The sequence below is a fragment of the Egretta garzetta genome, unplaced genomic scaffold (genome assembly GCF_000687185.1).
Source record: "Egretta garzetta isolate BGI_Z169 unplaced genomic scaffold, ASM68718v1 scaffold16, whole genome shotgun sequence".
NCBI lineage: Eukaryota > Metazoa > Chordata > Aves > Pelecaniformes > Ardeidae > Egretta > Egretta garzetta.
The window spans coordinates 3,104,270-3,128,386 of NW_009260022.1; the positions used below are offsets into that span (position 1 = coordinate 3,104,270).

A 24,117-nucleotide genomic window follows, 5' to 3' on the forward strand; every position below is an offset into this window, starting at 1 on the left:
GGGGAGGTTTTTGGTAGGCGGAGAACTAAAAATAAACTTCAAGGCCTGTGCCTGAGGGGACGGTGCCCGTCATTGGTAAAGGAGGATTCGGTGTCCCTGCCCGTGGTGTTGGCAGCCTGAGCTGACGGACGCCGGCAGAGCTGCAGGGTTTCCTTGCACGTCCGGGCGGAGGCGGGGCGTCCTCCTGCGGGCCTTGGCCTCCGATAAGCTGGCCGCCTTATCCAAGACATAAAACTTATGCTCCTGTTTCTCTGGCAAAACCCTGCATAACTTTCGTAATACGGAGCTACAAATTAGCAGCTGGTTGGTGATGATTTTGGGGGTGGCGGCTGAAAGTGTACTATCATGCTTCGTCTCTCTCCCACTCAGTTGACCCTACTGAGAACACCCCTTGCCCCTCAGACATGCTGCCTGCAGTAATTTTAGAAACATGGAATTGTATCTTGGATGTTTAAGCAGTTCTGTCTTATTTTCTTGTAGAATTGTCATGTGGACAGAGCCTGCTTCCGTATTTTCTTTAATGCCAATGTTACTTTCTTGCTACCTCCTGTCTAATATCTTTTGTGCTGTTCTGGTGACGTATTGTTGAGCCCGTACCTAGTGTCTGGATCCTGATCTCCGGTGATACCTCATGGAATTCCTGATAATGCATTTTGTTTCTGTCATGCCAATACACTGAAGAGTTTTGGCTGCTTTACACAATACAATTAAAATACAGCAAAATTTCACACTATATCATGTAATTAAGTGGTTAGACCAGTTAAATCAAGCAAAATACAAAAACCACCCCAAACCAAGCCACACCTTTGGTGGACAATTTAGCAGAGTGTTTCATGTGTTGGCATATATCTGATATTTTCTTTGCTGGCACCTATTCTTTCCTGAGTGTAGCTCCACTCCTTATGACCTAAAAGTACAGCAAGAGGCAAAAAACTCTATCCATTAAAAATTATGTGAATGCAACATTTTTGCTTTTCCCTCCCATTTTCAAACACTTTCTCCCTATTTTGGGGTATAGTTTGCTTGGTCTCACTTGCTACATATTTATTTAATTACTGTTATAATTTAATAGTAAGCATATTCATATTTTTCATATGCTAGTTATAGTGATAACAATTTTAGATATATAATGTTGATTTGTGTGTTGTGTGGATATTGCGGATTTTTCACTGTATGAGTGCATATGTGGATTTTTCACTGTATGATGTCCTAAGCAAAGAAAGGAGAAAGGAAAGCGAAGTGGGGAAATAGAAATGGCCTTCTTTTGGAGGATAAATCTAATCTATTTTTCATTTTTTTCTTCTTTTTTTTTCTCTTTTAGACAAATGAAAATGAGACCTGGAGAGGTCCTTATAGACTGCTTAGAGTCTGTTGAGGATACCAAAGGAAATAATGGAGACAGAGGTAACCGCATGCTCAGGGAAACTGTAAACTTTCTAATATTTAACCTGTGTAGGTTCATGAAAACCCTGTCTGGTTTCCATTGACCTTTGTATCAATGGTCTGTTGCAGAAAATAGATCCTGCCTGTTTCACAGATCTGTCTCCCCTTGGAGTATTTTCAAATAGGATTTCTTATTCAAAGTTATAGGAAGGTGATAATCTTGTCTCAGACTTTGTTTAGAATCAAAAGCCTTGTAAGAATAATCCATTTATAAACATTGTGGTGATCTTTTGCTACAATCCTGCTTAATGCTTAGTTTTTCCTAACCTGGTTTAAACAGAATCAGTAAGGAATATATATATAGTGTGTGCAAGGGCATGAAGCTGCCAGCATGCTGAGATGACCCTTTCTGGGGTTGGATGTGCTGCTGTACAGGGTACAGAATCGAAGAAATTTGCATGTGACATAAAGGGGTGACGTTAGTCATGAAGACAGCTGCAACAGTTAACTCACTGCCTTCCTCTTATCCTCCCCAGAGCAGTTCTGCACTGGTTGTGTCTCCGCATTTTTACCATGGACAGGTGGATGTGAAATCAGTAACTGTTCTTGGTTTGGGTTTGAGGAAGCCTGGTATATATTGGAGGTTGTTTAATTTGTTCCTTGCTGGATTTTCTCTCCTAGCATTCAAAAAAAAAAAAAAAAGTATGCAGTGATTTTTCTGCTGGTGTGCCCTGTGCTTTTCTTCTTTTTCCTATCAAGGGGAAGGAATATTCTGGTGTTTCAAAACTGGAGGTAAATATGTACTACAGAATGGAACATTTAATTTAATGAAAGATATTCAGATTAAAAATATCTACACTCTTTATTTCCAGGTAGACTGCTTGTGACAAATTTGCGGATTATTTGGCGCTCATTGTCACTGCCCAGAGTCAATCTCTGTAAGTATCACCTCCTGTTAAACAACTGCAAATTTTGTGTTTCCTTCATGGTGGAATGCTGTTCTTTCACAATAGCATTGATTACAGTACAGAATAGTAAAGTATAGCTCTGTTGCTTTGTAAAGTCTGAAATAAACTAATGAATCTATTTGTAATACAAGAACTGTTATAATAATTCATAGCAAAATACTAATATTCAATGTTAATTTCTGAGAACAAAAGTTTACGAGTACTTCAGACATATTTTTCATTTGGCTTATGTGGGATTCATTCATTTTTCTAGAAAGAAACAAAAGTCTGAGTTTTACTTTTACCTCTTGTTGCCACCTGTTTATTCACAGTCTGTATTGTCCTACAGTTTTTATCCCACACAGGTAGCTGCCTTTCCAAATTTATCATTGTAAGCTCTGTATAAGCTTCTAATTTTAACTCTATGAGTAGCTAGCAGGTCTACTCATATTTAATTTAATTTGCAGAAACAAGGGCAGGATGCATGCACTTTGTACCCAAATCATTTCCAGTGCTCAGGTCCCAGTAGCCAGTCAATATTGAAAATCTGTATTCTGTTCATAATGTATATAAACTTATGCCTGCTGCCTGCTTGCTTTTCTGCATTCACTGTCTCATGCATGCACACACATACAAGTGCACACACACACACTGCTGCTTTTATATGTATTTTTTAAATTTTAAAAAAAATGTTAGCTTGTGTATTTGAGTATTAGAATAGACCTTTTCAGAGGAGATCACAAAGAAACTTACAAAGTAGTTCAGCCCTATAGAAGCTCAAGGAGGTCTAACCTATGGCTTTTAGAGTTTAAAGTACTCTATAGCTTTCAAGATAATGCATCGTTTCCTACATTAAAGGAATATATAGGCAAAAAAAAAAAAAAATTACTGGATGCCATTTTTTACCATTGCTGTTTCTTTCAGTTTTAGAAAATTTCTCACAAGCAACCTGGGAAATTGTATTTTTCTGGTATTTTCATAAGTATTAATTCCATAAAGACTGAATATTCTTATCTACATAACTGCTGCCACATCTGAGCTTTTGGAACAGTTTCAGAATATTCCCAAAGCAAATTCTAGTTCTCCGTTGTTGGTTTTTTTTTTTTTTGGAACCTGTGCTTTTTTTGGAACTTATGCTACCATTGGTATCAGTAGCAGGATTGTCATTGACATTCAGATTTAGCCCAGCACCATTTTCATGCATCCATTTGTTTTAGGAAGAATAGCTGGGAATGTTTCTGGTTTTATGTTGCATCAGAGCACTACTGTAGAAGTGTGAAAGTGAAATTTGTAACTGTTTTTTCCTCTTCTTTGTTTTGTTTCTTCTCTACTTATACTTTCCCTTTTGCTGCTTTTTTTCTTTGTCATCTCCTTAGCTCTTCTTCTACAACGTACTATATCAATGTAGACAGTTTTATTTATAAGGGCAAAATTTACAGGCAACATCATGATGAAACAGACCTTCCTGAGGTAACAGTCAAAGGCTGAAACAAGGGAAATTCTGATTAAGTATTAGGAGAAAAACATACACAATGGTGGCAGTGGAACATCCTTCCAGGGTGGCTGTAGAATCTCCTTCTTTGGAAATATTTGAAATTCAATTGGATGGTACCCTGAGTAGCCAGATGGCGTTGGGTCCTGCTTTGAGAAGAGCATTGGACCAGACAACCTCCCAAGGTCCTTTCCAGCTTAAATTAGTCTTTGATTTTTACGATGAGGGCCCAGACCATTAACTACAATGTGTAATTCTCACAAATAGCACACAAAGCTGTGCTACAAAAATCACTACTGTGCTTTGTAATTTTGACTATTATTTTTTCTTATTCTCAAAACTGTTCCTTTTTTTTCTCCCCTAAATTTTAGCTGTTGGTTACAACTGCATTATAAACATAACTACAAGAACTGCCAATTCAGTAAGTTTCAAAAAATACTTTTTAAAATAATAAAAGAAGCTGTAATTCATTGTTTATACTTATTGCACTATATCAACAGTATTCTGAAAGTTTACTTGCAAGAACAGTAATAGAATAGTAATTGAAGTTTAGTTTTAAAAGTTGAGAGAGTTTTACGTTTCTATAGGATTGTGGTTTTAGTCAGTTTCCTAAGGCAGTAAAACTCATGTAATCACGCTGTTTGGTGATTCTTCTCCCCTCAAAGTAAGTCAAGCACATGTTTGCTCATTGTGTCCGAATTTAACAAAGGTCTAGAGAGGTACTAATTTTGTGCAAGAAAGCTCTCAAATACGTAGCCTGAATTACATGCAACTGTGAAGCCATGTGTTTGGCTTGCCGCAAAGAACCAGCAGAGACATTATGTTCCCCAGGCAGCCACCCACTAACAAAGCCAAAAATACTGTTTCAATCATGATATTGCACATGCGTAGCAGCGAGGCTTTATTAGTTCTGCTGGTGATGGATGTCGCGACCCTTTCTTCAGGCTACCCTGGGTAGGAGAAGCCAGCCCGAGAGGTTCCTGAAATCCCGCTGGGGCAAATTAAGGTGAAACTACACTGACCTGTTACTGGCTTGTAATTCTTTAATAGGTGATTTGGGGTAATTTGAGAAAGTGTAGGTTTTTACTGCAATGCCATTAATCTATACCTTACGTTACTTACTAGAGATACAAGAGACAGAAGAGTAAAACAAAAAGGGGCGGTGGGGAGAGAGAGAGGGGTCACTGGGCTGGGTTCCAGTGTCGGTCCAGCCAACACTGGGTGCATCCATCTTCAAGTTTCCCCACAGTCTTGGGATAGCTTGTGGGTTTTATCCCTTGCTTAGACACACCTTCTCCGCTTCCCATGCTAAATGGGATGCATGCTCTGGTCCTCTTTTGAGTCGGTGGATGTGTTGAGTTGGTGGCCATGTTCTCCCCCTGCCCGAATTACCTTTTAGCTAGAAGTTCATAGCCTGTCTCGCAGACCGCCCTATTAGTCCCTTCATCTGCAGAGTGTTTGAGACATGTCTCAGAAGAGCGCTGGGTGCTTCTGCTCCTTGCTCCCTTATCGAGTTCTGTTCTGTTAGCTGCATTCCTTTGGGACAAACGGTTCTTTGTGTCAGCAGTTACAAGGTAGCCTTGGTGTGAGATCTTCCAGCTGGTGTCCTACAATGGAGCTGCTCGTTTCTCAAAAAAACCCCTGAGTTCAGTTGAAGATAGCAGTAGATCAGTGGTAGAATCGGGATTACACCTTCAGATATACTATTTAGAACAAAAATTTAGAAAATATGTCAAGATTTATGTATTGCCTGTACAGTCAAGCTACTATATTGTCAAAATGATAAATTTCATTTTTTCTTTACAGAAATTACGAGGGCAGACAGAAGCTCTGTATATATTGACTAAATGTAACAATACACGGTTTGAGTTTATATTTACCAATGTTGTCCCCGGGAGTCCCAGACTCTTCAATTCAGTTTTTGCTGTACACAGGTAGCATACTTAAAATAGTGTTTGTTCATTTACAAAATTCAATGAATGAAGTATGTGCTATTACTACTGCTCCTGGACCAAGTGTATAACTGCCCATATTTAACATTCAGAAAACTTTCCCAAAAGAGGAGAACACAATCTTTGGAAGGAAGGGAGAGAATGATCACAAATTCTAGTAGATAACTGTGCGTAATGAAATTTAATGTGTATTAATACCAGTCATTGATTGCAGTTTATACATCTTGGGCATATAAACTATCTGAACAAATAGAAGTATAAAAGAGCTAATTTCAGTGTGCATTTTCTATCTATAATTTCTGTCTATAATAGTTTCCCATAATTTTGGACCGCGTAATGGAAACAAAGAGTTAAATACTGGTTAAAACTCTTAATTGACTACAAAACAGTGGAAGTTTCCCACCTAAAGATAATTCATCTGAATGAATGTGTGCATAATACATTGCCATAGGTTTCTATTTAAGAGCTATGGAATACTGACGTACATATATTGGATGTTTGTGACTTAACTGGCACTGAAAAATAAAGGATTCTTGATGTCCATACTTTGTATAACATGGGACCCAGAAGACTTATGCTTTGTGATAAAGGCTGGGAGATGACCACCTTAAGGAAAAGAAAGAAATAGTATACACATGAACAATATGGGAGATCAAAACAGATGTCAGAAAAACCCTTTTAAGTTTAAAGATAACTTCATTAAGGAAAGCTGAAACATAATGGTTTATGTTGATAAAGTTTTAATAGTACTCTCATTTCATGCAATGTGGTGATAAGAAAAGTTGGAAATATACAACGTTTCATTGGTGCTAAAACAAACAGTAAAGATAATAGAAAACACTGAAATGGTAATGTGTATTTTTTATTTTTTGCAGAGCTTACGAAACTTCTAAAATGTATCGTGATCTCAAGCTAAGAAGTGCATTGATTCAGAACAAGCAACTGAGATTATTACCACAAGAACAAATATATGATAAAATCAATGGAGTTTGGAATTTATCAAGTGACCAGGTATAGTGAAAAATGAGACTACATTGACTACAGCAAAGTTAAAATGTTTTGGCTTTCTTCTAGCAATTGTAGTACTATAGTTTTGTAACCTCAAAGGAATTACCCTTAATTCAGTTCATCAGCTGATGCATGCAGAGAATATCATGTATTCACTACTCAGTACAACAAAGTTTCTTTTTGGCAACCTGAAGTCTACATGACTCTGCTAATAGCAAGGAACAGTTCCTGTTAAAAAGATGTATTTATGAGTCTAAAGCTCTGTATCATCCTGAAAGACAATCATGTTGTTTCCAAAGTGCTCTGCTAAATATTTGTATGTTTATGTGCAGCTTTGACAACAGTGTAAGACTATATTGTCTTTTAGTTACTGGAAATTGAAAATACTGGAATAGGAATCTATGTCTTAAAACATGGACAAATGAAGACGTTAAGGAAAATGTAGAACACATTTCTATTATTTTACAGGGCATTATTGCAAGTATTTCCCAGAGCCATGAAACAAAATGGGAGTTGCTATTTCTGTCCGTGCAATTTTAGTCCAGAATGGAAATAGGATCCATCCTGACAAGCTAAAACGTTCTTTCCTCTGCATTCCCCTGGCACACGTCTCCACAATTGCCTAAATTTAACCCACATGCCATTATACTTATGCTCTACACCAATTCCAGATCTGTACAGTTAAGAACACTCAGATGCTTCATGTACTCCCATGAGGTCTGCTGTGCTGCAATTTGATCCTGCTTTGCTGCAGTAATAGGTGCTCCCAGCTATTTTCACCACTTGGGTACTGTATCCTTTAAAGATTGGGTCTTGCTTCTTTGCAACTGATAGAAACATTTTGACTGATTTTGGTCTGAAAGAATCAGGTTTTTCTTGAATTAAATACGAAGCTGTATCCTGCTTGTGTTTAAATGGATAGCAGTAATTATGATGTTTGGAAAAAAGGCTCTATCCTTCAAAGCAGTTCTAACATACCTTTTCTTCAATAGGGAAACTTGGGAACGTTTTTTATTACTAATGTGAGAATAGTTTGGCATGCAAATATGAATGACAGCTTTAATGTCAGCATACCATATCTACAAATTGTAAGTATCTTAAAACAACCATTTTCAAAATGAAACGGCATAAGTTCTAGTCTTCAGTTAAAACTCCCAGCTCACCAAAATTAGTATTTCATGTCCCACAGTCAGGGAGGAATTATTCTTACCAGCATCAACCACAGGGTAGATTTTTTTTTCTGTCCAGATTAATTGGGGGTTTTCATGGGCAGGTACAGATGTTGAAAACGGCTTGTATTTCCAATTTTCAAACTATTTACTATGTTGCTTCATGCCACCTACATACGCTGGGAGTAATGATCTGTGAACTTGATGTTCAGAAACGAACTGTTACCACTGCGGACAAAAACGCTTTTCCCTGAGGTTCAGGGCTTCAGATTTGTAATGGTAAGTGGGAGGGAAAGCTGGTAACCAAGCTTCCAGAATCAGTAATTGTAATCATTACAGCATAGAAGAAAAAAAAAAAGATAAAGCACATTTTTATCAAGTAATTCCAAAATTTTTAACAAACCATTTTTACCTCTTTACCATTAGCGTTCAATAAAAATAAGAGACTCAAAGTTTGGCTTGGCACTTGTGATAGAGAGTTCTCAGCAGGTAAGCTTTAATAGCCCTTTTTCATTGGTTACATTTTTAGATGTAATAGTTCTCCAATTCTGAAATGTTACAGGCCTGCTTTTAAGGTACTTAAAGTGTTCCTTCTGTGTGGCCTTTTGAACATGGCGTTAAAAAAGTCCTCTTTGCACTGCTTAAAATGTCTATGTTAAGGTCAAGATGGCTATTGTGAGTTACGGGTTTCTCTGAGCAAAGCAACAATAGGTCAGTGCCACTAGTTAAAGTAAAGTAAAATAACCATTAAAAACAGTGTCTTCTGACAGATTATCTTTGGGATCTGATTATTTCTATACTTAATTAAGACCACCATTTATAATCTTTTTCACTTGTATGTTTGTTTGCTGTAAGAGACAAAATTATTCTTCTTCAACTTGACCTTAATCAGAGTGATTTTTTTTTTTTTTAAGTTTTTATTCGCTGTATCTGAAAGATTCTTTAATAACAACATGAAGATCTAACAGACTAAGCATTTGCTGAGTAGCTAGGAATAAATCATTGGTATCACTTCTGAATTTCTCCCACCCTGGTTTGCTTTTGTTTTTCTGTGTAAGAAGTTTGTTCTAACAGTTAAAAGCTTATTTACCTCATAGAGAAACATTGCTGTTGTTTTTATTTCACCCATGGTTTAAGTGACAGAATGAAAATAAGATAACGCCAAAATACAGATAATGTTTTATCAGCAAACTGAAATTTGCTATCCTCCTGCAAATCCCTATCAAGGGGAAGAAGTTAAAAAGTTGTTTAAATAATAAGCAACACTAATAAATTTACGTCTTCTTTTTTCTCTGTTATATAGAGTGGAGGATATGTGCTTGGTTTTAAAATAGACCCTGTGGAGAAACTACAGGAGGCAGTGAAAGAAATTAATTCACTTCACAGAGTTTATTCAGCTAACCCTATATTTGGAGTGGATTATGAAATGGAAGAAAAGGTACTCCACTCATTTATTTTAAATTAGATACAATATTGTGTTAACAGCAGTAATAAAAATATATTAAACATTAGATACGTGGATTTACTTACTTTATTGTTGTTTTAATTTGCAGCCTCAACCTCTTGAAGACCTAACAGTGGAGCAGGTTCAAGATGATGTGGAAATAGAATCTGATGAACATACAGATGCTTTTGTGGTAAGCTGCTCCAAAGAAAACAAAAAAATAAAATAATTCTTGTTTGGTTATTCAAATGTAAGCAATGTACAGCTATAATCCTCAATTAAAGATAAGCTACAACTGAACTTTCTATATGTAAAACACACCTACATGCATTTTATTCAAAATCCTGACTACTACAGGAATTTATTCTGTGTGTGGATTTTTAACTTAAGAACAAACTTATTCAACGTAAATAGTAGTAGATACTTAAAGTAATAGTTGTATGTAGTTTCTGAACACATTAAGGTCAGGAATAGCTTCAAAACCAGCAGTATAATATAATCAAATACATTATATTAAAACAAGTCTTCCTTCTCTTGGAGCAGGTTAATAGATTCATTCATCCAAGATTCAAACTTGGAAGATTTTTAGAAAGGTGGCAATAATTTTGAGTCACTCCTGACAATACCAGTTTAGATAACTGTATTAGCATCTGTCTCCCAGTATTTCAGGAAAATTTACTTTTAAATGCATGAAGTTGCTTGATGACCTTATTTCTAGGAATTTCCAAATTCACAGTGCAACCCAGTAACACCGGACTGCATGATTTACTGCGCAGGTAGACTGCACTTTTTTTCAAGTGCTAGCCTTAACACATTGACGATTAACATGTTTTCTTAATTCATCTCTGAAATTCAGTAAATTAGCAGTGCTAGCACCTATCTTATTTCCACCTTCTTTTCTTTTGCTGTCATTTACTGATGCAGATAAGCCGTTATCTCTTCCTTCCCCTCCTTTTTCCTCACTTTCTGCCTTTTTTTCATTTTTGCACATTTTTATTCAGTCTTCAGCATAGTTGAAGACCTACCTTTTCCTTAAAGGTAGATTCTGTTTGCTCCATTGGTGCCTTTGTCATCTGGATTAAATAACTGTGCTTTGCATATTCTAAAACTAAAACTGGTAGCTGCAATGGATTAGAAGGTGATTTCTATAGGAGACATAGGTTGTCCAGGACCCAAGGAGTGTGGGTCCACACCAATATTCCATGACCCTTGATGACTGTGATGCTGTTCTGTAGAGTCTCATGTAGCTTGAGATCCAGTTGAGCAGGAAAATGCTTCCTTTGCTGCCTGTAGGGGCAGCTGAAGCGAGATCAGGCTCCTTCTGGTAAGTAGGAAGACTAGAGCCTGCTGGTCCAGAGACTTCTAGAGCTGTGGATATTTTCAGAGATCTGATTTCCTGAAGAGTCTGAGCCTTAATTTCCATACACACGGAATGGGAAAGATTTTATCTCTTTCCCAGATCTCTGTCTGAGAGTAGAAAATGTTGGTTAATTGTTCAGTTACTCTGTGTTCATTTCTTAGATTGAGTACAATGTTAACTGAACTTTGATATTACTTATACATTCTAAGTTAGTTTTTGGAATTGAATAATAAATGCTGCTGAACATGAGCCAGAAAATGCTAGGATGCTGTCAGTTCGCCTTCATATTAATATTTTATTCCCTCTAAAGTATTTGTCAGTCTAACAAAAGTAATATGGAAATTTTACCATTTAAAAGTCTTTGTTCATGATGATGGAAAATTCAGATTGGTATTTAATGAAAAATAACATAATCACCAACTCCAGTTAGAACCCTTTTGTAATTTATTTAAACACAGAAAAATCTCTGATCTTGTTTACAAAACAAAAATAAAAAACATACAGACTGGTTGGTTGAAAAAAACTTACCAAATACAGTTTAGACCCCAAGGAGTTATTAGCAGATTTGGTTTTAGACCTTTTTTCCCCAAGGTTGCGAGTTCTTTTTTTCTCTCTTTTGCAGGCTTACTTTGCTGATGAAAACAAGGTAAGAACATAATTTTTCATACTGTCAAATTCATGTTGTTAAAATCGGATAATAAAATTTAAAAGTACCTTCTGCTCTTTTATTTTCTCTTGTCTCTCATGCATTCAAAAAAGCAACATGATCGGGAGCCTGTTTTTTCAGAAGAATTAGGACTTGCAATAGAGAAGCTAAAGGACGGATTTACACTCCAGGGACTCTGGGAAGTAATGACCTGATTTCCACTGGCACGCGTTTGTTTCCTAAGCAGGGACAGACTCTGGGTTCTTACAGGGCTTGTGAGATCTGTAGAAGATAATGTAGAAGTAGCAGAGAAAGAACATGACAAAGCTAAAGAGCAGGCAAATATTAGATGATATGGATATGTCTCAAGATATGTCATAAAGGAAATATTATTCAAAACCCTCGTATGTGTAAAAGCTTGGTATTTATTACATTGTTTCTATAAGTGGCAGGAGGACAACCAACTTCTAATACAAGAAGGGGCGGGGCCCCAACTTCCACTGGAAGCCCCACCCCTCCTCTGGTCACACGGTGGGTGTAAGGACCTGAGAAGTGTCCCCTTTCTGTGTCAGGCTGGTCTGTAAGGACCTGGAAGTCCCTCCCTGCTACATGCATGGCAGCTGCCATTTTATTTCAGTTGCCATTATGTAAAATGTCATACCCCACGTTTTTATACTGCTTTGTGATTGGCTGACTGCAGCTTTTGACACACTCGTATGCCACGTGTTTTCAGGCATGTGATTGGCAGGAGCAGCCACCCCATCCTGCTTCCCCCAGAAGGTTGTCAGAGCAGGAAGCCCCCTCCCCGAATGACACAGACTCCACCATGGTGTTGTAGCCACCATTTTATGGCAGGTAGCCACCATTTTTTTTACAACTTCATGACCCATGTGTTTACATACTGCCTTGTGATTGGCTGTCAGGCCCAGCCACCACCTGCCATTTTACCTGGAAGTACGTCAGGAAAGGAAGCTTCCTCTTCCTATGGACACAGAGACCGTTTGAGATAGGGCAGTGTGTGGTTACATAGTTTGATGCTCAATTTAAATCATTTGTGTATTTATACGCAGTGATGTACTTTCCCATAATGATTATATCTAAATCAAATTTCCATAACTTGTTTAATGTTGTGCAACATAGAAATATCATCATATGCTGAACACTTTGTATCTAGGCATATTGGCTGGGTTATTGCAGCGGTGCTGTGTTACTGATAGCTTTGACAAAAAGCAATACTGTTCCAAATATTAGTTTTCATGTCTCATAATTTTGTTAAAAAGTTCAGCACGTATCATTCCAGGTACTTAACTGTAATCCAGATATCCTCACACAGCTTTTTCTCTTTTTTCTTTTTTTTTTTTTTTTGCTAGTGCACTTTTTTTAAGGAATGATCTAGAAAAAAGTGTACACACAAATAGTTTCTGTGTCTGAGTCATTAGACCTTTATGATGTTATGTGTTAGAGAGAAATGAGTCATTTATTGTTTAAAGGAAGATGCAGCTGTTAAGTTTTCTAGTGAGATAAGAACTCTGCGCTATTTTCTATAAGTGGAAAAAGTCAAATGAGCTCTCCTCTCAGCTGTTGTTTTAGCAGCTGACTGTTAATAGTAACATAACTGTGGTGTGAATATAATTGTTTGTAGAAAATCTTTCAAGGTATATATTTTAATGAAATAATACCTATATTGAAAAGCAATCGTGATTTCAATAAACTTTGATAATGTTATACTTCATTGTAGATCTTGCATTCAAATAATTGTGTTTTGATCCTGTTACCATATGGGTAAAAAGCATTCTCTATATGGGCAAAATACAGTCCTTCATCAAGGTACATTAAAGAACTTAAAATTTAAATTCGTTTTGGATCTGTATTACCACCTTTAATAAAAATCTAAATGTTCCCAGTCTAAATTGTGAAACCTTCAATATATGCATAATTGTTCTAAATTCACGTTGACTTTTCAATCTACTTGTCTGATTTGGGGCTTTATTAGTTTAAATTCAGATATTTTTGGGGTTTTTTCAATTACACATCTATTACGTAATGTTAATATGGTGGATTACGTGTTTTTCATTCTCTGTTCTACCTTTCCCATATACTGTTTTCAGTTTAGTTTAACAGCAGTTAACACCATTTCTCGTACAGTTGAATTTTAAAAGGATTGATAATATCTACAGATTATCTGAAATGAAGAACGGTGTTTATTAAAGGGGGTGGAGACTTCATTTTAAAGTATTTTTGAAAGTGGAATTTTACCTGAATAATGTATATTTTATGTTTAAAGAGTAGGGTTTTGTTATACATACAACCAAACGGATATCAAGAAGAAACTCAAGATTAATTTCAAAGTCTTAATATCTGAAGAAATTGCTGATGTGATACCAGTATGTAAAAAAAAAATCTTAGAGCATAGATAATTGATGCAAAGTTCTGGAGTTTTTTAATGTCTTTATGACTGCAGCAATGAGATGTATTGAGCAACTCTGAAAAAGTGAACAGTAGTTGCAGCTGACAGCTTGATTAACAAATTTCTATTTCAGAATATTTGGTACGTGTATATTTACAATCTTGCTCATAGCTGTCTCACTGAGGGACAGATTCTGCTGTCCTTACTCACGTCAAATAATTTCTTACATTGCGCGTAATCTCATTGATTCAATGTGGAGAGTGATGGCAAAACCTGACCGTAGTGACTAAAGGCAACAGTTGCTTCTTTCCGTCTTTGACAGCTGCAAAAGCAACTCTTTTTTTTTTTTTTTTTTCCAAACCATGCATCCTAAATTCCGACCTGTAAGAGTATGTACCTATATTTAGCTAGCAAGATAAGGTTGCAGAGGCTTCAGGCAGGGCAAAGCACATTGGTCTGCCTTTTTTACAGACGGACCTTTGGGCAGACAACAGCTAAAGCTTTCTGCTCCCTCCCCTTTCCCAAGGATTTGTAAAATGGATTCCCAAAGGGAACTCACTGAAGAGCTCAGACTTTACCAATCTACCCTTCTTCAGGATGGCCTCAAGGAACTCCTCGAAGAGAAAAAGTTTATAGATTGCTCTCTAAAAGCTGGTGACAGAAGCCTGCCTTGCCACAGATTGATTCTGTCGGCGTGCAGCCCTTATTTTCGTGAGTATTTCTTATCTGAGCAAAATGAAGAGAAAAAGAAGGAGGTAGTTCTAGATAATGTTGACCCCAACATCCTGGATATGATTGTCAAATACCTTTATTCAGCAAGTATTGATCTTAATGATTCTAACGTGCAAGATATTTTTGCTTTGGCCAGTCGCTTTCAGATCCCTTCTGTATTCACTGTGTGCGTCTCCTATCTTCAGAAGAGGCTTGCTGTTGGTAACTGTTTGGCCATCCTTCGATTAGGTGTTCTGCTTGATTGCCCAAGACTTGCATTTTCTGCCCGTGATTTTGTTTCGGATCATTTTGTGCAGATCTGCAAAGAAGAGGACTTCATGCAGCTTGCCCCACATGAACTTATCTCAGTCATTTCACCCGACAGCTTAAATGTAGAGAAGGAAGAACTGGTATTTGAAGCGGTAATGAGATGGGTCCGAACAGACAAGGAGAACAGAGTAAAGAGCCTGGGGGAAATTTTTGACTGTATACGTTTTCGTCTTATGCCAGAAAAATATTTCAAGGAACATGTTGAGAAGGATGATGTAATTAAAAGCAACTCAGACCTTCAGAAAAAAGTAAAGATTATTAAGGATGCTTTTGCTGGAAAACTGCCTGACTCCAGCAAAAGTGGAGAAAAGTCAACCAAAGGGGAGGTGAATGGTGATGTAGGAGATGAAGATTTACTGCCTGGCTACCTAAATGACCTTCCCAGGCACGGCATGTTTGTCAAAGACCTAATTCTTCTGGTTAATGACACTGCTGCGGTAGCTTATGATCCTCTTGAAAACGAATGCTACCTAGCAGCCCTGGCAGAACAGATTCCCAGAAATCATTCCAGTATAGTCACCAAACAAAATCAGGTCTACATTGTTGGAGGACTGTATGTGGAAGAGGAGAACAAGGATCAGCCTTTCCAGTCGTACTTCTTCCAGGTACAAGCTTTATAATTGTTGCTGCAATAATAGGTGCCTTTTATAATAAGATTTACTGTAAAGTATTCTGGGTCTATGCAAGTGAGTTGTCTCGTCTCTCTGTACAGTCGATGGAGAGAAGCATCTATAGAGAGCTATTTCTGTCTCAGAGAGAGAAATGAAACCAAGGGACTCACATCTCTTTCAAGATCAAGCCCCTGGTGAGATCTCAGAAAAGATTAAAAGGTTTAGTATATCTAGGCACCGGCTTTCATTGTTTAAGGCCCAGATTTTTCATGGTGCAGATGCCTAAATTTAAGCCTGACCATATTTTAGTAAAACACCTTTTCTGAATTTCTGTTAACTTCCATAAAAGTTGAGTGCTTAGCTGCTTTAGATCTAATGAGGTGTCTTTCTTTTTTTGCATCTAAAATATTTTTATTACAGCTGTAATGCACATATTCTAAATGCCACTTTTGTCACCAAAATTCCAGAAGTCCTTTTGTCACATATACATTTGAAAACCTAAGGGCATTCTAAAATAGGTAATTTAGAGGTAGAAGGTTGTTTTCTTGGCAAACTGTCAATGTCAGCACACTAAATAGCATGTTTCAACCAAGAGCATAATTTTATATCTTTGTAAATCTGTATAAATATAAGGCTGATTAATACAAACTGTGACTTCCACAATATATTTCAAAAAATTAGCAAAAATACAGTTTGGCATGCTTACACCCTAAACTAATTCTGTTGTGTTTTTAGCTAGCTGGCTACATGCTTTGGGGGATATTTGAACTATCTCATGTGGAATTATGCAATATGCTGCTGGACATGTCCTGTCTTTAGGCTCATTGGCCTAAAAGAGTGGAAGTAAGCCTGTTTCAATATGAAATAAAGCAGAGTGGTAAACAGTGACAGAATTTTAAAGCCTTCAGATATTAAAAAATACAAATAGTAAGTGTTCATAGGAGCGTGGCTCGTTGTGATTTCACACATAATGAAAGAGTTGGTTTCAGGCATTTGTATCTGTGAGAGGGAAGTCTCAGTTTGCTAGCGAAGAATTAGCACTGCTTTGTTTCCTTATATAGGTGTAAAACTAATCACTGAAGTGCAAAACTTATTACAGAAATATTCTCCTAATAGAAATACTGTGTTGATTTCATAATGTGTATAATCCAGAACTGAGTAGTCTGTCTCAGGCTACTAGAAAGGGGCCTCTGAAAAACTAAATCTCAAGATTGATATTAGAAATTGATGTTTTCAAAATCCTACTTTATACGTTTACATCCATTTCCTGAAATCCTGGACTCTGGCTTGTCACCTTTAAGCTTGCTTGCCGCCTATAGTTAAAATACTTGTCTGCATTACCCATGTGGTGGTTGTTCCTTCTAAAATGTTAATGTGGTGCCAAACCGATTTTCACTTACTGATCTCCCTTTCCCCACCAGTGAAGCACCTGTTCCCATTTTATTATTTGGTAGCTAGCAACCCAGGAGAAAACAAAGCTGCCACTGGCTCAGAAATGCATGACCAGTTTATGCCCTATCATCAGTAGATGTGTCATCTTCAAGAATGATTCACTAAGCATGCTGTGATCTGTGATGGGAACATCGTCTCCTCATTACGCCCCCCAGATCCAGCTACTGGAGCGATCCATGTCCATGAACTAAATTTCTCTCATGTGATAAAGTGTCCTGTCCAATAAGGGTGGTCTATCAAATCTGGGAGATGCTTTTTAGCATGGAGACCTTGACTGTGGAACAGACTCCTGGAAAAAGGATGTCACTGCACTAAACCCAGATCTGATTACTTTGACTGAACTTTCTCTTGCTATCAAATGCCCTTACGCCCATGCAAACTTCCCTTCCTGTACATCGTGAAGCAAACCTATATGCAACAGAAGAGAGAAAATGCTTTTTGAATGTTAGAGAGCATTCAGGTTCAATTGTAAGTTCTCAGATAAAAACAAAAATGAGGCACCACTGTTCTAGGAAAATACTGTTTTGGTTTGTTTGTTTTTTCTTCTGTCTTCCTTCTGCTGCTTCTCCTTAGGTGTTTTCAGCATACTGGGTGTGAACTGAGACAGCCGTGGGAGTACTTCAGTAGGGATGACATCAGTACTATTGTCAACAGAGCTGCACTGCCTGCCTTTTTTGCTTAGGAGTGAAGTCTCTATTCATTGAGCCTTCAGAGATCTCAGGAGCTTTTGAGGGTATTTGTGATGAACCACCACCACTTTTGCTCTAGGGATTGCAGAAGAAACATCTGTGCCATTTGCCATGTAGTATTTCCTGATCATTAAGAGGAATGGTGTGAGGATGTCTGGCATCTGTCATTTTAGCCATAAGCACAACTGGCTAAATGTATAGATGTGGAACGGCAGAAGCATCTGCTCCCTTCAGGCAGGAAAAAGAACTTGTTCTTTCCAATGTATGATAGGGAATCCACAGAGTGAGGGACCTTTAAACAAGGAAGAAGAGCTTAATAAAGAGGCAAAGAAACTCTGTGAGGATGAGTGAGGGTGAGTGGATGCAAAGAGAGCTGCGTGACATTGACTCCACTAGGTCTCAGCACTATGAAGCATGGGTGGGTAGAAGGCATCATTCATTAACCGCACTGAGGGAAGGTTAGGCTGTTCAGGCAAGGAGATGAGCTGCTGAGAGAGACTGAGTGCAATTAGATTAATTTTGTGGAACAGTGTTTGTTGCGTGGATTTTTACTATTTGCCTTTCCTAACACTTCCTGTTCTGATGGTCTTTCAGCTGGATAGCATCGCTGGTGAGTGGGCTGCCCTTCCTCCACTGCCGTCAGCCAGGTGTCTCTTCGGGCTCGGAGAGTCAGACAACAAGATCTATGTAATTGCAGGCAAGGACCTTCGCACTGAGGAGTCTCTAGATTCAGTATTGTGCTATGATCCTGTGTATGTTTAAAATTTAATTATGCCCACTGAAGACATGTAAATAGCCCATTGTTAGTCAAAAGAGCTTAACAGTGATCATCTTCTTGTTCCAGGGCAATGAAATGGGGTGAGATCAAAAAACTACCCATCAAAGTATATGGCCATGCTACTATCTCAAACAATGGATTGATATATTGTCTTGGCGGAAAAACTGATGATAAGTGAGTCTCCCAAGTCTTTTTGTGACAATTTATAACTTTATTTCCTTGGTCCTTTATAGATTACATGTCCTCACTCTCAGAAATCAGGGCTTCCCTTTTTTACATCTCTGGATTAAGGGTGCTAACAAGTTGGCAGAGGGAAACTCATTATGGTATATAGGATATCTTTTTCATTATAAGGTGGAATTGCATATAAATTATAGTCCCAACTAGTTATTTTAATGACTACTTATTTCCAAGGCAAATTTTACATACATTGCAGACCCATTAGTAATATATATCTATGAGGACCCTTGCTGAAAGTATTATTTCCTTCCAGATAGAAACTTAAGTGCCATGGAATTACTGTGTCAGTTTTTCAAATTTCCTGACCTGTGATGCCTGTTATACCTTAATGGGTGTAACATGAGGAAAATCAAAGTTTTCACTCTCACTGAGCATATAGTAGCAATTTTTCAGTGTTTGTATAGGGGACAGTTAAGATACAAGCTTGTCAAATCCGCCAAAACAGCAGCATAATCTTTCTTTTATAACCTTTGTCATACATTCCTCCCCAAACCCATCTGAACAGAATACACTGCGAAAGGACATTGTCTTTCTCCTGTAAGGTACAGTAAAATTGCTGCCCTGCATAAGCAGCATTTAACATTTGATTTAGCTCTATGGATGTGATTAGCATTTTGTAGACATGCAAAGATTCCCAGATTAGATACAAGAAAGGATCTCATGGAGAGGAAAAAGGTGTTGGGTGTTATACACAAACCCCCACAATCCACCTCAACTAGGTCTCACTCGGAACAAGCCAAAAGTTCATTAGAAACAATCACAGGTTTTCTTTTTCCTCTGCAGAAAATGCACTAATAGGCTGTTTGTATACAATCCCAAGAAAGGAGACTGGAGAGACCTGGCTCCAATGAAAGTGGCTCGCTCGATGTTTGGAACAGCTGTCCATAAGGGCAAGATTGTCATTGCAGGTGGTGTCACTGAAGAAGGCCTCACTGCATCTGTTGAAGCTTTTGATCTGACCACCAATAAGTGAGTGCAATATTCAAGCTATTTTTAAGCAAGTGTTTTATCATCTAGGCTTTTAGGAACTCTGAGGTAAGAATCACAAGGGTGTTCAGGTGCCTGTACTCCCACTGAGACACTTGGTCTGCACTCACATCTTTAGCAACTGCCGCAGCAGCTTATAGAGCTTGTATCTCTGGCATTTTTCCTGTCTGTCCCCCCGCATTTTCTATGCTAGCATAGCTACATTGCAAATATGATCCAAGAGCTCATACAGTGAAAACAACCCACCCTCTAAGCTTTTTTTTTTTTTTTTTTTTTTTTTAAACAAGTCTGTTTACTTTCCCAATTTAGCTGACCACACAGCCACATAAACAGGTGTGCTGGCACAATAGGGGAGAAGTGGGAGAGATGGACAAGGGCTGCGCAATCTACTTGAAACAGCACTGGCACTGAACATGAAACCCCAGCAAGAGAATTGGGTGCCTGAACAGGACTAGCTGAGCACTTCGGGCACATGGCCTTGTGGCGTCTTGCTGTTCACTTACCTTGTCACAGCAAATACAGTTTACCACTAGTCAGTGACAGGCAAATAATTCTGCTTATTTATTTAATATGAAAACTCCAGGAACACTTTCAATTTTAAGTGCATGCTCTGAAATACTATAAAGTAATGACAAAAGAGGGTAAGTCAAACCTGGAATTAGCTCACTTGTTTGGTCCAGATACTTTCCAATGTTACGCCTCACAGTCAGAATCTTTTGCAGTCAGCATCCCTCAAATGTTTATGATTTTCCAGGTGTTTATACTCTCTGTATCCGTGTCTTTCTACTCTTAATTTTTCTGTTTGTTATTTTTGTTACTTCTCCTTCCTATCGTCTTATTTACAAACTTTCATTTAAAATAGTATCAGCAAAGCTTTATTATGACAGCTCAAACTTGTACGTGGTCCTGGATGGACCTTTGTTTTATTAATAAGCACTTGTATATAAACACATTGGGCTGTGCTGTCTTCACTGACAGGTGGCATTGCAGCCATCAACCTAACAACAAAAGCTTTAACTTCAATGCTATCCCAAAGAGACTTGCATATAAAATTTAACAACACAAAACATGAATTATGCAAGAAGTAATTCTATGAGGGAACTTTGGATTTCACACCTTCTACAGAAAGCAAAGGAAAATAAAGGTAATTTTTCATGTGTTTGTTTAACTTAACTTAGGTTTTTCTTTTCATCTTTAGGTGGGAGATTATGCCTGAATTTCCCCAGGAGAGAAGTTCCATCAGTTTAGTCACTTTAAGTGGAGCGTTGTATGCTATTGGAGGTTTTGCAATGATTCAGCTTGAATCTAAAGAATTTGCACCCAGTGAAGTCACTGACATATGGAAGTAAGTTTAATTTTCATCACATTTTCCTGGCAGAAAGCCATATCTAAAATTGAGGTTTGTAGACACTGGAGGGTAAAATTAGTTTTCTGTTTAACTCTGGAAATGAACCATAGCACAGGTTGTAAAGCACTCGCTGACAGATAGAAATGTTTGTCAGAAAGTAACAAATAAACATGAGACTTGGATCTAATGACTACTTCCACCTACTAATAATTTGAACAGTCTGAGGTATGATCTTAAGATTTTTTTACTCTTTAAAAGAGTAAGTTGCCATATATCTCTTGGCAGGTTTAGCCTTGTAAGTGTACCAAAAAAGCATTCACTGTTTCGTGACATTCTTATGCAGAAAAGCCTCTCAGAGGTTTGTACATATTCATGTGTTTATAGTCAAATGAGCAGTTGTTCCAAGAGAATCAGAAATGCCAGTCTCCTAGATTACTTTTTTTAATCTAAATCACAGTAGCAATGATGAACCATCACATCTCTGCTGTGACTCTTCAGTAGCTAAGGTAAATTCAGGAGTTTTAATTGGCAGAAGGATAGGAAGGATTCCCAGAAAAACCACCTTTATATGCAAGAATCTGAAGGAATTCAGAAAGGATACTTAAGACAAGGAGAAAGCTTTTATAGGAGTAATTAAAGGATGACGCAGGCCAGCAATAAGCTTTAGGGACCAGGAAAAGGACAATTCATGTGCGCAAGAACATTTCTGTTCTGGAGGACAAAAGCAGCCTTTTGTGGCATCCTTCAGCATGTGGTTGCTACAAGCCTTTGCAACGCGTGGACTGTCCTCCTTTTCATGTATGTGTGATTGAAGCATCAAACTCAAATTTTAAGAAGCTATGTTCTGACCTTATTTTGTTAAATGCAGGTATGATGATGAAAAGAAGGAATGGATTGGCATACTGAAAGAGATCCGATACGCTACTGGAGCCTCCTGCCTGGCTACACGCTTAAACCTCTTCAAGTTATCAAAACTGTAAACAAAATGCTGGAAAATGTGATATGGTGAGGGAGTTTCGATAGGCTCTTCTGGTTTTATTGCATGAAAATGTCCCCAGATTGTACAGAGTTTTGTAGCAGCATACTAGTTACACTGTTAACCGTTAAACAGTTCATCTGTCTGTCCAAGTCTTAAGATATTTCCTAGCTAACCAACAATGGAATTTTTGCCAACATTTAAAATGCTGAAGAATTCCAATTAACGTTTATTAGAATAAATGAAGATTTCAGAGAGAACTCCATTTTTCACTCTGTGAAATTGCCAATAAAACTAGTTAGACTTCCTTACACTCAGACAATCCAGGATATTGGTGGCTTACCCTCCAAACAATGCCCATGAATTAATTGTTAAGTTAAATACAATTAGTAGGTAGCTAATTTTATTCTAACTGGCTGTTTGTACAGCCTGATTTTCCCCCTTCAGCAATGTATGTAAATCCTACATTCTTCAGCCGTATCTTGAAAATATTTTCCCTAGAGCCTTCTAAAAATAATTTAGCTTGGAATTGAAGTGCATATTGAAAACAAAAGCGGCCTAACACTATGGGGCCTAAGAAACGCCAGTCTCAGCCAAAGCTGAACTAGTAGCCAGACATAAGGAAAGAGAGAAGTTCACAAGGTGAATAGCTCTACTGTTTCACCTACTGTGTTCAGGCTTCTGGTAATAAGGATTTTCCACTTTTTTATGTGTTTGTATTTATTTCCAATCAAATATTTTATGGAAGTTTTTCTCAAGAGATCTGAGGCCATTAACAAGCATTCATGAACAAGTCCTAGAATTGATCATCAGCAAGTATGTATGGCAGAGAGGACTCTTCCATCTAATAAAGGGTTGATGCATTTTGATTTTTGAAACTTTTAACAATTAAACTTTGTTTTTAAAACTGTGAAACTATCACTTCATGGTGTCTCTTTTAGTGATCAGCTGATCATCACTATCATATTGACAGGACACAGATTTTAGTACAGCCTTTGCCTAAAACAGAGCATTCCGTTTTCTTAAAGTAGAGCATGCCCACCATTTTTATAAAGTATCTCTTCAAAGGATTTCGACATTGAATAAAGAGGGTGTCATAAATCTAAAGGGTGTCACAAATCTACATCTAATTACAACTGATGTAGCAGGAAAAGTGGAAAAGAAGCCCACCACACCTGACTGAATAGCAATTCCAGCTATGAAATGATCCCTTGCATTGCCTTCCTAGGAGACAGGTAAACACGTGGCAAAGGCACAGCCATCACAGCTCATTTCAGCATGTTACTGTGCACTGGTACTAAATCTGTGGGACAACTTTTCTGTTTTCCCCTTTAGTACCCAAATCTTCAGCTGTTCTTAGCATCTTTTCACTGGCTCCAGTGAAATCACTGGTTTACAGCAGCCCATCTGCTCTAACACTTGCTAATTTAATTTGGAGAGAATGACTGTGAAGGATCAAAAGCAACACATTTTACTGAAATACTCTATTTTGCTTTTCTTAGATGCCCTTTCTGAATCCACTCATAGCAAGTTTTAATCCTCTTCCCATTGTGAATACTCATAACTTAATCCGTACATAACTTGAAGATACCTGGCAACTGCCAGATACCTGAAGAGCAGAGTTCGGCTCAAATACATGACCACCCATGACTGACCACATTGGCTACAGCCACTGCCACCTTTCTTACACACCAGGGTGCTTCCTGAAGGCCATCTGTACAGAAGCAGGGTCATGCAAGACCCCTCTGACTTGTAGCCCACCTTCTCAGATCTTAACCTGTATTTATGATTGTCTTCTGTATTTTATACAAAATAGAACATGCATATAGTCCTTCTGTGTGCTGTACCTTCAATTTCCTCAAAGCACTTGTCTTCTACGTCTTGGAGCTCTTCTCTGTTTGTTATCATAGGCAGACAAACATTAATATTTTTTTCACAAACGTGAGGGCTGCCTCAGGAGGAAAGCACCTCACAGCTTAGATCAGTTCCACCTGTTTTTCCTGTCTTTTCATTAGTGTCCTGATTTGTATTCAGTTCCCTGGAAGCATTCAAGGCCAGGTTGGACGGGGCTCTGAGCAACCTGATCTAGTTAGCAGTGTCCCTGCTCACTGCAGGGGGGTTGGACTAGATGACCTCTAGGGATCCCTTCCAACCCAAAACATTCTATGATTCTATGATTCTAATAAA

General features: G+C 37.9%; 2 protein-coding genes across 2 annotated transcripts; both read left to right on the forward strand.

The window, feature by feature from the left end:
• Positions 1-1,319: 1,319 nt before the first annotated feature.
• On the forward strand, positions 1,320-13,366 carry BBS5 (Bardet-Biedl syndrome 5; the record flags this gene model as incomplete). Its single annotated transcript, XM_035896224.1, has 11 exons — positions 1,320-1,404; positions 2,256-2,321; positions 4,194-4,243; positions 5,629-5,756; positions 6,650-6,785; positions 7,775-7,870; positions 8,378-8,440; positions 9,255-9,389; positions 9,505-9,588; positions 11,378-11,401; positions 11,515-13,366. Coding segments are annotated over 11 exons (969 nt in total), but the record flags the coding sequence as incomplete, so codon positions are not given.
• Positions 13,365-22,634, forward strand: KLHL41 (kelch like family member 41). Its single transcript, XM_009640759.2, has 6 exons — positions 13,365-15,454; positions 18,196-18,353; positions 18,446-18,553; positions 19,403-19,588; positions 20,805-20,951; positions 21,823-22,634. The coding sequence occupies exons 1-6, from the start codon at positions 14,345-14,347 to the stop codon at positions 21,932-21,934; spliced, it is 1,821 nt and encodes a 606-aa protein (XP_009639054.1). The 5' UTR covers positions 13,365-14,344; the 3' UTR covers positions 21,935-22,634.
• The last annotated feature ends 1,483 nt before the right edge of the window (positions 22,635-24,117 follow it).

Bases quoted from the DNA above. Each gene is read 5' to 3' on its own strand.
- KLHL41 (XM_009640759.2), top strand. From the start codon at position 14,345: ATGGATTCCCAAAGGGAACTCACTGAAGAGCTCAGACTTTACCAATCT. The intron at 18,354-18,445 runs GTATGTTTAAAA...TTCTTGTTCCAG, and splicing joins GTATTGTGCTATGATCCTGT to GGCAATGAAATGGGGTGAGA. The intron at 19,589-20,804 runs GTGAGTGCAATA...TTTCATCTTTAG, and splicing joins TTTGATCTGACCACCAATAA to GTGGGAGATTATGCCTGAAT.